This window comes from Manis pentadactyla, chromosome 7 (genome assembly GCF_030020395.1).
Source record: "Manis pentadactyla isolate mManPen7 chromosome 7, mManPen7.hap1, whole genome shotgun sequence".
Lineage (NCBI taxonomy): Eukaryota > Metazoa > Chordata > Mammalia > Pholidota > Manidae > Manis > Manis pentadactyla.
In genome coordinates, this window is record NC_080025.1 from 57744619 (window position 1) to 57762048 (window position 17430).

Here is a 17430-nt window from a genome sequence, read left to right on the forward strand (position 1 = left end):
TCAACATAATAAAGGCCATATATGACAAACCCACAGACAACATCATACTTAATAGCAAGAAGCTGAAAGCTTTTCCCCTAAGATCGGGAACAAGACAAGTATGCCCACTCTCTCCACTTGTATTCAACATAGTTCTGGAGGTCCTAGCCATGGCAATCAGACAACATAAAGAAATAAAAGGCTTCCAGGTTGGTAAAGAAGAAGTTAAACTGTCCCTGTTTGCAGATGACATGATATTTAAAGCTTAAAGAATCCACTCCAAAACTACTAGATCTAATATCTGAATTCAGCAAAGTTGCAGGATACAAAATTAATACACAGAAATCTGTTGCATTCCTATACACTAATGATGAACTAGCAGAAAGAGAAATCAGGAAAACAATTCCATTCACAATTGCATCAGAAAGAATAAAATACCTAGGAATAAACCTAACCAAGGAAGTGAAAGACCTATACTTTGAAAACTACAAGACACTCATGAGAGAAATTAAAGAAGATACCAATAAATGGAAACACATCCTGTGCTCATGGATAGGAAGAATTAATACTGTCAAAATGGCCATCCTGCTTAAAGCAATCTACAGATTCAATGCAATCCCTATCAAAATACCAACAGCATTCTTCAATGAACTAAAGCAAATAGGTCTAAAATTCACATAGAACCACAAAAGACCTTGAATTGCCAAAGCGATCCTGAGCAGAAAGAATATAGCTGGGGGGATTATGCTCCCTGACTTCAAGCTCTACTACAAAGCCACAGTAATCAAGACAATTTGGTGCTGGCACAAGAACAGACCCATAGACCAAGGGAACAGCCTAAAGAGCCCAGGTCAATTAATATATGATAAAGGAGCCATGGACATACAATGGGCAGAAGTTGGGGTAGGGATGATCTAGCTGCTCAATTCTGAACTGAAATGCTCTGCAAAAATAGAAGGCATTGTATTTGCTATGCTGGGTGTGAATATGAGTAGTGTACTTTTATAATAAAGTGCTCAACTTTAATAATAGCAGAATCCTAGAGTGTATGTAAGAGTTCATAAAGCATTCAGAGGTCTATCACCACCCAGGGATAAAATGGTGAGAGATTTTTCAACAGTGGAAATCCTACTTGCTTCGGTTATATGAACTGCAGGATCTTAATAGCAAATAGTAGGACCAAATAGTAACTATCAAGGAGTTGTTTCCACGTTTTACATTTCTATTTCACACTCAAACTCAGTATACTTAATTCAGTTTGAAGATTTAATTTTGTTAATCCCAAATTAAGTAATTTATGGTTAGTCCTAGCACTGATTTGTGGGGAAGGAAGGATCATGATTCAAGGGAACTGTGAAAGCCCTCAGACTCAGCACCTAGCTTGAAACTGAGCCAACTATCCAAACCGGACGGCTGAGATTCGAGGCTGACCGAGTGCATGGCCTGGGCCAAGTCAGGGCAGCCATATCCTATCCCAGATCCCTGCAGAGAACAGGCTTTCCAAGACTCACGCCTACCAATGTCCATAGAGTGCTGAACCCAAGCTGAATTAAGAAAAAACATTAGTTAGTCACATAGGTCATGCTCTCTGACTGAGATGGAGACTAACACCTTCATTTCTGAAACCAAACATGAGAAGCAGGGTTCTGGATGGATCTGTGGGAGCCCCACTCACCAACCAAGGTCACATTCTCTTTCTGCAGAGGCCAATTGCTTTACTTTGGAAGATGCAATCCAAACCAGATGATCTACAAGTTCTGCCCCTTGGGAGAACTTATTTTCCCCACTCACCTGCCCCCACCTCACAGGCCGTGGGTATGGGGAGGGCACTGCAGAGCACATGTGCTCCCGCCCCACAGCCATTGCCTTCTCTGGGGGTTACTGAAAAATCCGAATTGCTGTGTTGGCCAGTACTTGAGTCCAAATTGAGGCTGGGCAGTCACAGCTATTTATAAACTGCCCGTACTCTGTTCCTGGAGGAACCATCAGCAGATTTGTACCATGTCATCTTTCTGAGCTTACCCTGGCCACAGGCGTTGACGGGAAGCATTACACAGGAGAGTATCTGCCGGCACCCAGCTATGGGGCTGTAGACTGTGTTAATATCCAGAATTTCAGAACTGTGGTTTTGCCGAGGACAGCAGGTTAGCCTGTGACTGGGGTAGCCTTAATTCCTCCGAATCTCAGAATTCTTTAGCAAGTATTCTGCAGAGTTCTGGGCTCAGTGGCTTTTTGTTGGTGGAGCCTCCTGAGCTGAATTTATGCACAGCCGTCACTGCCCTGATGCAGTCAAGCCCCAGGCAGGTAGTTTTGCCAGTTTCCTGTGGCTGGCTCCCGGGCCCACCTCATGCCTTGGGACCAGGAAGCCAGGCTGTTTGCCAAGGTCTTCAGCATCCCATCTCCCCCTCCTAAGCCCCCATCTGTGACAGGCTTGGACCTCCCTTTATGCCTGGCTGGTGCTGGGCACCTTCCCACAGGCTGCCTCCCCGGGGTCACCTTCCCTTCCTCACCTCTGCGGGCTGCAGGAGCTGTTGGCTGCAGCCTGGTGTCTTCTGTGGATCCACCACAGCAGGAAGAAACTTAGAGCACCCAGCTATGGGCAGGCCCCTAAGTACCATGAAAATAGCCCTCCCCTCAGCCAGAGAGGATGGCATTTTAAGAGTGGGCTTTATGGAGTCCTGACTGATGGTGTGTGTCCTAGGAGTCTGCCGTCATGGGAGTTGGGCACTCTGTTAGAGAAGTACCTGCCTGATACCTACCTTCTACAGCACCCAGCAGCAAGCTGCACACCAAGGGCATAGGTCTGGCCCTCTCCCCAGCCCACCACATCCATAATCTGGGTGCATGTGAATGTGGGGGTGCAGGGCAGGGGAGCAAAGGTGGAAGATGGAAGTCCACAGGCCCAGGTAAAGGACACTGAAGGCCTCGGGCCTCCTCTTTTCCTCCAGGCCAGGGTAAAGGGCATCCTTCTGTCCCTCTGTCTGTATTAAATGTGTCTGAGGAGGCTCAGTCTCCCACAGGCTACACCCTCGGGCCTACCTGGTGAAGCGAGGGGTTTCATCATTGATGTTCACAATGTGCACCTGGAGCTCTGTGGAGGCTTTGAGCCCTTTGCTGTCTCTCACTTCGGCAATGAGATGATAACTGCAAGGGCAACACCACAAGTGAGGGAATCACTTTGCCGACACCACTGCAGAACAGGCTGGCAAAAGGTGGGGTGTGGAGGGAGTCTGTCCCCTTTCGGCCAGCCCTCCACACTGCACATCAGGTCTGCTAATTCCCCCTTCTTTCCTGTCTCGAAAATCTGCTTACTCATTTCTCACCCTACGGTATTGTTCACGCCACCATCCCGCCCAGCAGCTGCTCACACCTGCCATGTTCATACTCTATCTCCACTGCTCCTCAACGGTGTCCTCGAATCGTGGTATTACAGCCCACAAAGGAAACTGAGGCACCCACAGAATAGATAACTATCCCTGGTTGTACACCCAGGGCAGAGCTGAGAGCCAAACCTGGGTCAACCCAAGGCCTGGGTGTTTTCATCCTCAAACCCCGGCTTCACCTCACGCTGCCCTGGTAGAGGCCTGCTCATTTCCACCTGCTTCCGTGTTAGCACACAGCTCTGATGGCTGCCTCTGCCCAGCCAGGAGGGCATCCGAGGCAATCTTTCAGAGGCTTTGAATGCTCACTCACCACCTTCATTCTTGTTTCTGGAAACGAAGATTTTGGATGCGGAAGGAAGCCTTCCAGATAATTGCCTTATTTCCTATTCCTCTTCAGGGGCCCACTATCCTCTGAATTTAGCAGTAAGACAGCAAAATGCTCCAGGCCTGCCTAGCTGCCCTCAGGCTGTGCTATGCCTGCTCCTTGACCTTCAGATCAACTGTACATCAAACAAGGTCATTAGCAATGCCCACCTGCTGTGTCCTGCTTCAAAGTCAAATTCTGTGGTAGAGAAGAGGGTCCCATTAGCAGACATTCTAAAGTTCTTTGAGGGATTAGTCAGGAAATACTGAAAAGCAAGGAAAAAGAATGTAACCCGAAGCTCTCATGCATCTTCCCCTGGCAGACAAGTTTGTTTTTCCCATTTCATGTTCTTGAACCATGGGATGCCCTTGATGCATCAGGATGAGGCCCAAATGGGCAATTCTCAGACTTAATGGTTCCTGAATCAAGAAATTTCTGGATCAGTCAGTCTGAGCCTCTGACCCTTATAGGCCACATCTGAGCAGCTGGGTGCTGGCCCCTGCTGCAGTTACGGACTGCATACAAAAGGCCCCCATTTGGTATCCTGCCTCTGAATCCAGCTCTGTATGCCATCACTGTACCCTCAGCTCTGTTTATCAGGACAAGTTCTGGCTTTGACTCTATGCCTTGGCTCTAACCAATGCTGTTTAAACACAGCTACCATGCATTAGGTAATAGGACAACACTAAAGGAAATACGATCTGGTCTCTACCCTTAAAATAGCTCCTGGCATAGTGGGGTGCAAAAATGTTCACAAGCATTATTCATGAAAATGATGGAAGAGAAAAGGGAAGGGACAAGTGTGAGAGAATGAAATTTAGCAGGCCTAGGGGCCAAGTTGGAAGCTGGCTTGGAGATACAGAAGGGCTGTTTGAAAATCTGATCTCAGGTTTATGGCCACTGGTTAAATTTTCCTGCGTCTCAGGTACTGAGAGTCTGTCCTTGGCTCCCAGGGCCCAGCCCAGCTTTCTTAGTGGCTCAGCACCACGTGCTTTGCCAGGACCACAGACTTATTGGCATGGCCCACCGAGGGCCAGCCAAGTGTGTCCAGCCTCTGGACTAGCCATGGGTGCTGTCAGGATTGCCTCCTTGCTCCCATGAGGGTGTCTGTGAAGCAGGGGGCAGGCCTGGATCTGAAGAGCTGGATCCAAATTCAGGTCCTCACCACAGGATCTAGGACAAGTCCGTTCCCCACCTGTGACTTAGAGATGATACCACCCACTGTCCCTGTGTGTTGTTGTGAGATTAAATCCAAACGCACACTGCAAAACATGAAGGGCCACAGTAACGCTTGGGGCCTATGTGTGTATGCCCATTTGTTCTGAAGGGCTTTAGGGTAAGAAGCTGCAATATTTCCTACTAGGAGGGGCATGGTCTATCCTTGAGGCCCTACATCTCTGGATCAGTCAAGGTTTTGGAACAAAGCCACACCCCTCAAGTCTAGAATCAAAGGAAACACCAGCCAAGGTTACCAACCCAGCCACTTGCTATGTTGTGATCACAGCTGAGCTCCTCATAGAAGAGTGAATGCACAGAAAAATGGATTCAAGGTCTCCTTTGGGGCCAATGTATGGTTTTTAAACCATTCTTTAAAGTGTTTACTTTCTATTTATTATTTAATAACATTTTTCTAGTTGTAATGAGCATATTTTTTACATAAAAATTGGGACAGACAGAAAAACATAAAAAAGAAACTCAAAATTAGTCATCTGAAAATCTCATCATTTTCCTGAACAGCCTTCTTTCTTTTCATGCGAACATACACCCTCCAAAAACATGAGATGATGTTCTATTCAAAATGACCATATCTTATTCTTTTCATTTATAGCTTGAGTATCTCCCCATATTCTTAAATCTTACTGCATAGACTGCTTGGTTAATGATGGTATGGCATTCCACTGTAAGAGTTTATTTCACTAAGTCTTTCTTGCTGGTCACTTAGGTGGTTCTTACCCGTTTTAAGAGGAAATATTTTGGTAATGCTAAGAAGCACCCTTCTCCCAGCCCCCTAAATTGATTAAGCCTTTTGGGCACCCAAAGGCATGATGCTTAAATCCCAAGCCCCTCACCAACACTGCAGCTCACTACCTGGGCAGCAGCTGCCTGCCCAGGAGCAGTTCTGTGTCTTTGAGCAGAAACTTTCCTGCAAGGAATCCTCACATATCCATAGATCAGAGGCCCAAGCTGGATGTGATGAAATGGCAGGTAGGGACATTTACTGTATGTGTTTTAATCCAGATGCCATTCCACATGTGGTTTGAAATGCCCTAGGAGATAGGTCCCCAGTTCTGACTGGTCCCAAACAGTGGAAGGGCTTGGGATATGGCCTGCTCTCCAAAAACTAAGGTCAACTGTGGGAATGTACAGAGAAGATGTGAAAGAGATGCTCTGAGAGGGATAAACACAGGACATGATGGGAACAGAGAAGGCAGACTCTTGACGCATATGGGCTATAAGGGTCACCAACTGGGGCCCTTGGGTCAAGTTCGGTGGCTCTGGAGCCAGACTGCTGAATCTGAACCCTACTTTTACCGCTTTCCAGCTGTGAGAGCAACAAGATGTAATAATAATAATGCCCCATCATGTAAAGAGCCCCCAATATATGCCAACTATTACTGTCTGGTTAGAATGTAAGATCCATGAGAGAAAGGGCTTCGTTTTCTTCACTGCTATATCCCCAGTGCCTACCACATAATAGACGCTTGAAAAATATTTGTCAATTACTAAATATTGATATTTTCTTCTGGCCTCTCTCCCATCTGAGAGGTATTCCCACCTTAAAGAATTTAAAAACAAAACTAAAAAGGCAAAACAACAACCAAAATCTTGTCAAACTTTAAAAAAATCTGTTTTGATTTGGTAATGCTAGACTTGGGTAGGAAATCTCCAATTCTGCCTACAGTCTCAGCAAGAAAGAAAAAAGACAGAGCACTAGGTAGAAAGAGTAGAAAGCTGTAGAACTGGGAGCATGGAGAATTTCTGTTTAATTTTTATTAAGAGGCTAATTTCCTGGAATCCTGATTTTTTTTTTTCTTTTAGCACCAGGCTAATTTCCTTTATCCCTGAACCTATGAGCTTGCCTTAATGGAAATAGAATTTTCTTACTTAGCAAGGAGATAATATCCATAGACTAAAAATATTGTGTCATGTGGCCATTTGCCAGCAACTCAGTAAAGCTTTCTGTAAAACCTGGCAATCTCTCCCCCTTTTAAAGGCTTGTTTAATCAAAGCTGCTCCCTTGATATTCATTCTTGGAAAACAGAAATTAAATAGAATGAAAAGCAACTGCAGTCCCTCTCTGCTCCAGTACTGGCTGAGAAGAGTCCTGAGTAATCAGATCAATTCGTTAACAAATGCTTGTTAGACAAGCTCTCCAGTTTCCCCCACTGGGAATATCCTTTACCACCACCCCAGGTTTCTCTCCTTGCAGCCCCTTGGCCACTCCGCTTCCCTCAGGGACACAAAGCTTTGGTGTGGAAGACAACCGCGCCCACGCTTCCTGCCCATTCACCCTGCATTGTGCCACTGGTGTCGGGAGAAAGGAGGGTGAGAGGGACCTGGCCCAGTTTCCTGAAATGGCAGGCTCCCCGGGGAGGGCCAGCCACCTCCGGGAGCCCCCCACCCCCCACCTGTCACAGCTGCAGTCACAGGTGAATCCTGATCCAACCCGTGCTGGTTTGTGGCCATCAGTTGTTTTCAGGCCTTAGAGAGAATCAGGTAACAAGAATTCAGCCTCCATCTCTAAGAATACAGCAGTCAACTTGCAGGGGCCGAGTGTGCAGAGGAAAGAAGGACCCTTATTCCCCCCAAGTCTGGGAGGGCAATGACCCTACAAGTCCCTGAAAACATGCCCCCAAACCAGATGGCCAATAGGTCATGGCATCATCTTTCCACTGTGTTGTGACATATTACAAATATGATTTCACATTCCTAATATATTTTTCAGTATAAGCTGAATATTTCATACAAGCCTCAATTCCTCGCTTTTCCCCATCCCAGCTCAGAGCTGGGAGGTGGGGGAGAGGAGTGGAAGCAAAAGGTGTTTAGGAGGAACAAAACTGCCATAAAAACCCACTGCAAACCTTTAACTGGGTTTGGCTTGTGCTGTATTGTTATGAGAGAGCTAAGTGGCTTCTAGGCAGTAATTGAATGTCTTTAAGAAGAGCCACATTTATAAAGGCAAACGCTACAGATACATAATCTGTTACTGAGAAAGCTGTGGATCCTATCCTCTCATACGCTGCCATCCTTCTTCCATAATCAGCCTGGGTCCTGTTCTTTGATTCAGGTTTCAGGGACCTTAAGGAGGATGACCCTCATCTAGTCACAAGTGTTTCTCCCAATATATGAACAGGCATCAGTGGTGATGCATTTGGAGTGAAAAGTGTTTAATACCACTCTTTGTTCCTTTCTGGAGCAGTTTAACAAGAACCTGGAGTAGAATGCATTTTGCAGACACTTCTGGTGGTGACTCGAGTTAGCATCGCTGAATGAGTTGTGTGTGTGCGTGTGTGTGTGTGTGTGTGTTGGAAATGGAGGCACATGAGGAACGGGAAGGGGGGCTGTCACTCAGAAAGGGGTGGCACCAAAGACAGACTTGGCCAGTACAGGGTAAAAGGGGATGAGCAGAAGTTGGTCAAGAGAGCTCGGTTCTCAGTGGAGTTACCCAGCCCAGGCAAGGGCGTTAGTTCCTTCCCTTATCTGGAAATAAGGGGCTGCTCTGCTGGACCTGAAAAGTCCCATCCAGCCAGGATGTGTACGTAAGGATCACTTTATTCCCAGTAAGAGCCAAAGGCACAACTCAATGCCACTTCTCAGAGCCGTGAGCAAGATGGAGGCGAAGAATTACTTCCCCTGATGCAGTAGCAAGGTTATTGCTCTTTTAATTTAATCCTTTGTCTGTCCTGGTGAAGACAAAGCACATTTTACTATATGCAAAAGTCCTTCCCTAATGGAAAGGCCAAGACAAAGCCCCTTAAGGGGGAATTGCTGCACTAGATCACTTAGCCTCCAGCTGCGAAACTGATTAACGTCCTTAGAGTCTCCAAGGAGGCTCGAGGCAGTCACTGTGGCCATTTCCAAGCAGAGGGGGTGGAGAGACTGTGGGAGTTGGGTGGGAGGGGTGGGTCTCACAGAGCCTCCTTCAGGAGGTGGAGAAAGGGCAGGAGGAGGGAGGGAGGGAGCTGAGAAGAAATGCCAGTAATACAATTATTCACATACAGACTGTGCTATGCACCGTTATATTCTAAGCCTGTTATTGATGCCCGCCTCTGAACATGCTCCACCCGCACCCCATTGCAACACAGAAGGTGCCCAGGGAGGGGCTGGTGCTGGATCTAAGCCTGTGCCTGCAGGCACAGAAGCCAGTAGCCATGGCCCCTGTGACGATTGAGCATGTATGCAATGTGGCTGGTCTGCAAGGAGAGGAGCTGGAAGTATAAAATACACAAGTCCAAAGACTTACTATGAAAAAAAGGATGTAAAATATTTCATTAACTCTTTTTATGTGGTTACATGTTGAAGTGATAATTGTTCAGATATTTTGAGTGAAATTAAATTAAACAATTTCACCTGTTCCCTTTATTCTTTTAATGGGGCTACCAGAACATTTAAACTCACACTTGCAGCATTCATTTCTGGCTCACAGTCCAGCTCTGTTGGGCCTTTGCTGGTCCAAACAATGTACAACCACATGCTCTTTAAATGTCTTTAAAAAGGAGGGAGGGCCAGTGAAATAAGTCAGATGGAGAAAGACAAGTACCAAATGATTTCACTCATCTGTGGAGCATAAGAACAAAGCAAAAACTGAAGGAACAAAATAGCAGCAGACTCACAGAACCCAAGAGTGGACTAACAGTTACCAAAGGGAAAGGGACCGGGGAGGGTGGGTGGGAAGGGAGGCATAAGGGGACTAAGGGGCATTATGATTAGCACACATAAAGTGGGGGGTGGGGCACGGGGAAGGCAGTATAGCCTAGTGAGGTACTAGACTTTGGGTTGCTGACCTAATTTCCACCCCAAACCTGGGGTGGTGGAGAAGACAAGTAGTGACTCTATAGCATCTTACTGATGGACAGTGACTGTAATGGGATATGTGGTGGGAACTTGATAATGGGAGGAATCTAGTAACCACAATGTTGCTCATGTAACTGTATATTACTGATAACAAAATAAAATTTAAGAAAAGGAGAGAGCAAGTACCAGTGGTTTCTGTGTTAGCTCCAATTTTACATTATCTGGGTGTGGATAAAATGAGAGTTCCTGTGGCCAGGATTCTCACCTGGCCCTGGTTGACTAGCTCACTGCACACCTGTGGGGAATACATGGCTGTTGACTCTATAAAAAGAGCTCCGCCCAGTGCTCTGGGTACGACACTGTGGCAGGGCTGCAAGGCTGCAGGAGAGCACATCAGAGGCTGGAGTGGTGGCAGCGCCGAGGAGAGAGGCCCAGAGGACGGCTGTGTGGCACGACTGTGCAGGCAGAGGGGCCCAGAGGACGGCTGTGGGGGATGACTGTGCAGGCAGAGAGACCCAGAGGCAGACACCAGCTTGCTGCATGCAGACTCGCTCTGAGTGAACGGGACTTTAGTGACTGACCTGCCACCTGGAAATAAAGTTAGGTATAACCCTTTCACCCTAAAAACGTTTTGCTGTCAATTTCTTTGGTCACACTGAATCCATAGCGAACTTGCCTGGGACTGAAACCCATTGGCAAGGCACTGGGACACGTTTTTACTTCATTGTGCTGGGTAAAGGCGGTAGGATTCACCCTTTGAAAGGAGTCAGGGTGTCTGGAGGCATATGAGTGCTATTTTTGAATTCATCATTCCTGCTCTGGTTGCTGCCACCAGCAGAATGACTGCGGGAGCCCCCGGTGAGGTGACAGGTGCAGACCAAGCTGAGGAGTCTTCATGCACATGCTTTGGGGTTTATTAAGGTCTGTGCTTGTTTGCCCAGTCCAGTAGCTCTGGAAGGGAGGAATGCATCAGCCTCACCTGGGAAGTTGTGTTCCAGTTCAACATTTTGAAGCCGGGTCCAGGAATCTGCATATTTTAACACAGCCTGTGTATGTTCTCATGCCCATACTCTGAGAAACACTAAAAAACCAGTGTTTCCAGTTTTTCTGACCAGAAGGTTCATCCAGGGTATTTGGCAAATGCAGCTTCCCAGACCCATCTCAGACCGACATAGAATGCTAAACTCAAAGAGAGGACCTGGGAAGTGTGGGAAACAGTGTGTTAAAGCGACATTTCTCCACCCTGGCTGCACAGGAGATAACCCCCCTTTAACAGCCTACTGCCCGTGCCACATCCCAGGCCAACCACAGTGGACTCCTAGGGGGTGGAACCCAGATATCTGTGTCTTAAAGTTCCTCTGGTGGTTTCAATTCACAGCTAAGGCTGAGAAGCACAGGTCTGGTCAATAGCAAATGAACCCATCATCTCCTTTCTCCTGTACAGAGCAAAATATGTCATTTAGTACCCCCAGGAGTCCAGAATAAACTGCCTAAGTACAAAGGCCATAGTATGTTGCTTCCTAAGCTGTCATTACCTTTTTCTAGTCTGAGAAATGTTCCCTCTAGATTGTGTTCACTGCTCCTGCAGGCTGGCTGTTGACTTTTGGTGCAGCTGTTAGCTCCAGCACAGGTGCTAAATGCTTCATTAACCCTTTCTGCTGCAATTTGAGCACCCCCTCCCCAGACAACTCCTAAACTCACTGCAGAAGCCAGTTGCAGCCATCCCATTTCAGATTCCAAGCCCCTGTAGCTACTCTCGGACTTCTCTTGAAGGCACTACATTTTCTTTTACGGGGGCAACACCTGCTGCACTGGCACCCCACCTGGGCTGCTTCCCTTCATCTGAAAGGGTAACTACCTTATCTAGGAGGTGTTTTCAAAAGGGCTGTAATCTTGTTCTTTCTACATCATTTGGCCAGATACATATAAATGGAGATTTCAAAGTAAATAATTTCCTTTCACTTTGTCCCCATTGCATCTTGCACAAACTTTAAAGTCATTATCTTACAGAATTATAATTATTTGGTATATGTATGAATGTTTCCCATCCAGACCATAAACTTCTTGAGATACAAAGATGTGTCTTACTCATCTCCGTTTTCAAAGTATCTCATAGAAAGCCTGGCATATAGTGACTGGATTCCTGGTAAATGTTGAAAGGAACTAAATGTGTAAGTGAGGTACTACACTTTGGGTTGCTGACCTATTCTCCATCCCAAATCCCTTTCCCCTGGTACCATGAAGCAACATGTCCTAGGACACCATTCTGGCCCCTGAGCAGTAAGCAGAACTCCTCTGGGTAGGCCTTCCAGAAGGGTCTTTGTTTTCCCACCAAAAACAGAACAGACTGGGCTGGCCTGCCCCCTTCACCCAGTACCCTTCCTGTTTTCTTGTTTTCTTTTTTTTCTTCCTGCCTAGAACTCGGAGGTAAAACCTGGAGGTGCAGCAGCCCTCTTGTAATCATGGGACAAATAAAAAAGGACAAAGCCAACATGCTCTGGATGGAAGAGCAGAAAGAGAGGAAGAGCTCAGGTTTCTAATGGCAGCAGTTCTGCATGCCTGCCTCTGGACTTCTTGTTATGGGAGAAAAAAATCACATATCTGCCACTGTGGCTTTCTGTTATTGTCAGACAAACACTTTCATAATTGTTATAACAAGTATGTTATTGGTAAGGATGCATTTAAAGGACCATCTATTGCTTTTAACACATAGTAGGAATCCATTAAGTGCTTGCATAATCATTCATTTTTTTCATGCAAATAGAATCACAAATGAATAAATGGTTTTCTGGGGCTTTTTTTTGACTGATGGATCATTTAATAATAACAGACCATTCCCTAACTTAAGATGTGTTCAATAATCTTAAACAACTTTGACCCTATAAACCATATTACACTGGTCTTGGATTTATTCCCAAGGCTTACTTCCTCCCGTTAGAAAAAGTAGTCCTGCTGAAGCCACAAATCCTGCAGCAAACAGCAGGAACAGCCTCCTGGTGTTTCCAATTCCCCAAGTGTCATACTTCAAGTAGTCCCTTTTCTGTAAGGCGGGGTTTGCAGAGTCTTCCCTGCCCCAAGGTTATTCGGGAGGCATTAGCTTTGTTTTTTTCTCTGCAAACTGGGCCATCCAGCTGCTGGGTGCAGGAAGCCTCCTTGGTGGATAGAGCTGGGACCTGAGGCATCGCTGTGCAGGGATTAGCAGAGAGGCATCTTCCCCCGAGGGTTGGTGGTTATAAGTGCCCCTCTGGCCACTCCCTTAAGGAACTGATTTAAAAGGGAGAGAGGAGAGATCAGCCATCTCAGCCTGAACCATGAAGGCATCTCTTCAGGACCCAGTCTCCTACTTTTCTCTATGGAATTCCTACTTGTTTTTGGGATTTCTGGGACTCTGTTTTAATTTTTTCAAACTTGGCTCCAAGCAGGTTGGCTTCATCTCTTGGAAAGAAGTGTTAATGCCTGCCTTTGGGGTATGCATTTTATGCTTATTTTTAAAATAATATAGCTGGATTTTCATCACCTTAGAATTTAAAAATATTGAGAAATGTCAATGTGCTGGACACTGTGCCAAGTAGCTTTACATGCATTATCTACCTACAATCCCTGTACAGTGGTAGTTGCTATTATTCTTTCATTTTACAGAAGAAATAAAAGCTCAGAGAGGTCAAAAACTTGTCCAAGATCACAGGGAGCCATGAATCCAAGCTGGGCATCTGTTTCCAGAGCCCCCTTACCCATTCCAGCCTCCCCTGTACTCCACGTTTGGCAGCAGACAACATATTCCTCCCATTGCCTCTGCTCAAACTGGTGCTGGTGAGACTCCAGGCAACACAGACAAGCCCCTTGTCGGTTTAACCGGAGACTTACGCTGAGGGGTATGTTTCGGCTTGTGTCTTCTGGGTCGAAGGCCTCAGCCTGGTAAATGAAGCCAGGATTTGCTCCTTCCACTACGTAGAGGTGTAGACCTATACCAGAGTCCAAGGTGCAATATGAAACATTTTATTAGAACACTTATTATTAAATGAGGGATTCCAAACCCAGGGCGGCAGTGCAGGCAAAGGGAACTGAGCGGATTGGCATTGTGAGAAAGAGGAAAGCAACAATAAATACTAAGGCCATAATAAGGCCACTGGCCAACCTGCTCGGAGGGCTTGTTCATGGGAATTAATAAAGTGCTGCACTTGGCCAAGCCAGTGTGAAGTCTTCACGTTTCCTCCCTTGAGAGGTGACCTAGAGTTTGGCAGGAGAGAGGGGATGACAAGAGCAGAGGGTTGGACAGTCATCCCCGGGGAGGAGCCTCCACCGTGAGGCTGCTCCACGTTCCAGATCCACTGTAACACACAAATTCCTCGTCAAGCCAGCTAAGGTCAGCCCTTGAAGGGCACTTGGCATCTCCGCAGAAATGAGTTGCTGAAATGAGAGGCTGTCTAGTGGAACAGGAAGGTGGATGGAACAGGGAGAAGAGGGATCCAGAGGCCCAGGAAAGGGATTGACAATTGATTTCATCTGCTTGAGAGGGCAGTTGGGCAGCAGGAAGCAGGCAGGGCCCCTGACACTGCCAGACTGCCTGAGGGCCGCCTTGCTCTGCTCTGGCATCTCTGGCTCTGAGAATCTCTTTCTGAGAGATGACTGCAAACGTAAACATGCACTCACTCCTTTGAGCGCTGTGCTGAGGACTTAGCCTCTGTGTTCTCCTTTACTCTTCCTAACAGAAGAGTACTGCACAAATGAAGTTTGTAATTGTCTCCACTTAGCGAATGAGGAGACAGGCTCAGGGAAGTTACGGCATTGTCTCAGCTACTAAGTCACAGAATCAGAATTCAAACCCAGGCTCACAGCCCAGCTGCAGCTTGCATTCGCTTTGATCACTGTTTATGCTTCCTTACAAGTAAAAACCATTTCCTGGGTTCTCCCTCTGTGCCAAACACTGATCCCCACATTGGGCACACAGCAGCTCCCTCAACGCAAACCCTGCTCTCGTAGTTGCCTGCATCTCAGTGGGAAAACACAGAGAGTAGACAGAATGAGTAAAATTTGTGAGTGTTCCTGGGGAAAATCAGGAAAGCAGTGCTGTGAGTGGGGTTGTGCTGTACATGGAGTGGTTATGGAAGGCTTGCTGACACTGGAGTCAAGATTCTAAAAGAAATGAGGAGCACAGCGGTTTGGGGGAAGGGACAGAGGACATGGCGAGCACCAAGATGCCACGGTGGGGTCAGGCCCGGGGCATTGACAGGTGGGCGATGGGGCCAGGCCTGCTGCTGCGGTGGAGGGCGTGGGGGCACTGGCTTGCCAGGCCTGGTGGGCTGCAAGGAGACTGGCTCTCCTTTAGAGGGAGATAGGAAGTTCTTGCAGGGCTTTAAGCAGGGGAGTGCCTTGATTTACGGGACTTTAACAGGCTCCCTCTGGCTGCTATATGGAGAATAGACTAGAGGGGGAGGCAGAGCAGGGAGGCCAGACGGGCCATTGCACTAGCCCAGGCGAGCCCTGGCTGGTGGCTTGGACATGGTGGCGGCACTGGGGACGCGAGGGAGGGGTTGATTCTGCACAGATTTAGACACTGGCAAGATTTCCTAATGGATTTGATGTTGGGTGTGAGAGAGAGGAGTCAGGGGTGGGTGAAGCTTTGACCTAAGCAACAGGCAACTGGAAGGATGCAGTGGCTCTTAACTGCAATGGGGAAGACAGGAGAAGCAGGTTTGGGTGGGGACGATGGGGGTCAGAGCTGGTGTGGGAGCAAGAGCTCAGTTATGAGCATGCTAAGTTTGAGATGTCATTCAGACACCAATTCCAGCGTGTAGGAGTTTCTCCTACACCACCAAGCAATTCTCCGACACCAGCTGGGTATCTTGCAATTCAACTCCATTCTGACAGTATATACCTGGGGATAGCATCAGATCCCATGGGTTAAGGGCTCAGTCCCACAAGACACCCCCACCCCCACTTCAGACACCAACTCCAAGTCCAGATTATCTGTTACCCATGCTTCTGACCCACCAGCTATAGATCTGAGGTTCCCACAACCCCCTCTCTGAGTTCAACTAATTTGCAAGATGGGAATCACAGAACTCAGGGAAATGTCTTACTTACTAGTAGTGGTTTGTTACAAAAGGATATAACTCAGGAACAGCCAGGTGGAATAGATGCATAAGGCAAGGTCTGGAGAAGGGGCACAGAGCTTCCATGCTCTCTGACCATCCCTAAATCTCCACCTGTTCACCAACCCCGAAGCTCTCTGAACCCCATCCTTTTAAGTTTTTAATGGAGGCTTTATTACTTAAGAATGATTGATTAAATCCTTGGCCATTGGTGACTGAACTTAATTGCCACCCCTTCTCCCCTCCACAGAGGCAGGATCGGATAGGGGGTGGGACCAAACATTCCAACCTGCTAATCACATGACTGGCACCACCACAAACCAGCCAACCACCCCCATCCCCAGGTGACCAAAGGGCTTTCCAAAATCACATCATTAACACAGCAAAAGATATCTTTATTGCTCTCATCACTTTGGAAAACCTTAGGGTTTTAGGAGCTCTGTGCTGAGTTGGGATGAAGACCAAATATGTATTTCTTATTATCAATCACAGTATCATGTATCAATATCATAAAGTCTGTTAGATATCTAAGTAGAGATGCTGGGTAAGACAGTTGGATATTTGAGTCAGGAGGTCAGAGGAGAACCTGGACTAACATGAAAGATGTGATGGCTGTCAGTATGGCTGGCGTTCAAAGCCAAGAGCAGGCCAAGCTACCCTATGCTCCAGCCCCTTGTGCTGTCACTGATCAGTAGTTGACCCCTGATGTGGACTGCCTTCACGGGGTCATGTTCATCCTGGGGAGGATGATCAAGTCAATCAATGACTGCAGTACCCTGTGAAGAGCCTACGACGGGCTCGGGCCAGGTTCCTCCAGAATGATCCATACAAGGTCCCCAAGCCTCAGGTTCTGTCTAGGACTGAGAGAGGCCTGAGAGAAACCACGGACACAAAGGGCTTTGTAAATTGTTGGGCCTTATTATTGGGAGTCGCAGGCTGGAGGACGTTTCATTTATTCTCTGCTCATTAAGCAGCTGCCTTTTTGAGGAAACAGCTGCTTGTTTATTTACTTTTCTGTTTCGCTCTGTCCCCCAGGGTCCTCCCTGATGCCACCATCTGGGCTGCATGGCACTCCCTGGTGTATCTTACCTTTTGCCAAGTTGCCGTGAAACTGAGGTGGCTCATTCACATCTGTTACCTGGACAGTCAGGACCTGTAGGTCAGTGATGCCAACGTCATCCTTAACGTAAATCTGCAATTCAAATATGTTTGGTCCTGTTTCAAAATCCAGTTGTTCCTTCCCAGTGGTGACAACCTAAAAGCAAATACAGAATTCCTAGTAACCATGGAAAGAGGGCTGTTCTGTATGCATAAACTTTGCAAAGGGAATTTACTAAGAAGGAAGCCACCAGCATCCTGGAAACCCTGTCAGAGAATCAGTTGTTTTCCTTAGTCCTTCCAACATAAGCCTCATGACACTTCACTAAAGGGACTCTGCGTGTGATGTTGCTTTTCATAGGAAAGAAAAATATTCCAAAGAAATCCTGGTTCCATTGACAGGAGCTAGAGAGCTCGAGAACTGAAAATCCTGCCACTGCTTGGGCTAGACTCCTAGGTGAGTCCCTTGGCATCCCCGAGTATAGGTGGATTTCTGGTC

The 17430-nt window shown here is 47.1% G+C and overlaps 1 protein-coding gene across 4 annotated transcripts in view; it reads right to left on the minus strand.

Annotated features, from left to right (window-relative positions):
- Window positions 1-17430, minus strand: part of CDHR3 (cadherin related family member 3) — a 76430-nt gene that overhangs the window by 42247 nt on the left and 16753 nt on the right. For 3 of the 4 annotated variants that reach the window (XM_036892483.2, XM_036892482.2, XM_057504413.1), the window contains exons 3-6: window positions 16923-17088; window positions 13606-13703; window positions 3897-3991; window positions 3019-3123 (exon numbers count right to left, since the gene is read on the minus strand). In XM_036892483.2, coding sequence (XP_036748378.2) covers window positions 3019-3123; window positions 3897-3991; window positions 13606-13703; window positions 16923-17088 — 464 coding nt within the window. The remainder of the gene's footprint in view (window positions 1-3018; window positions 3124-3896; window positions 3992-13605; window positions 13704-16922; window positions 17089-17430) is intronic. The other variant, XM_057504412.1, reaches the window with a different exon arrangement.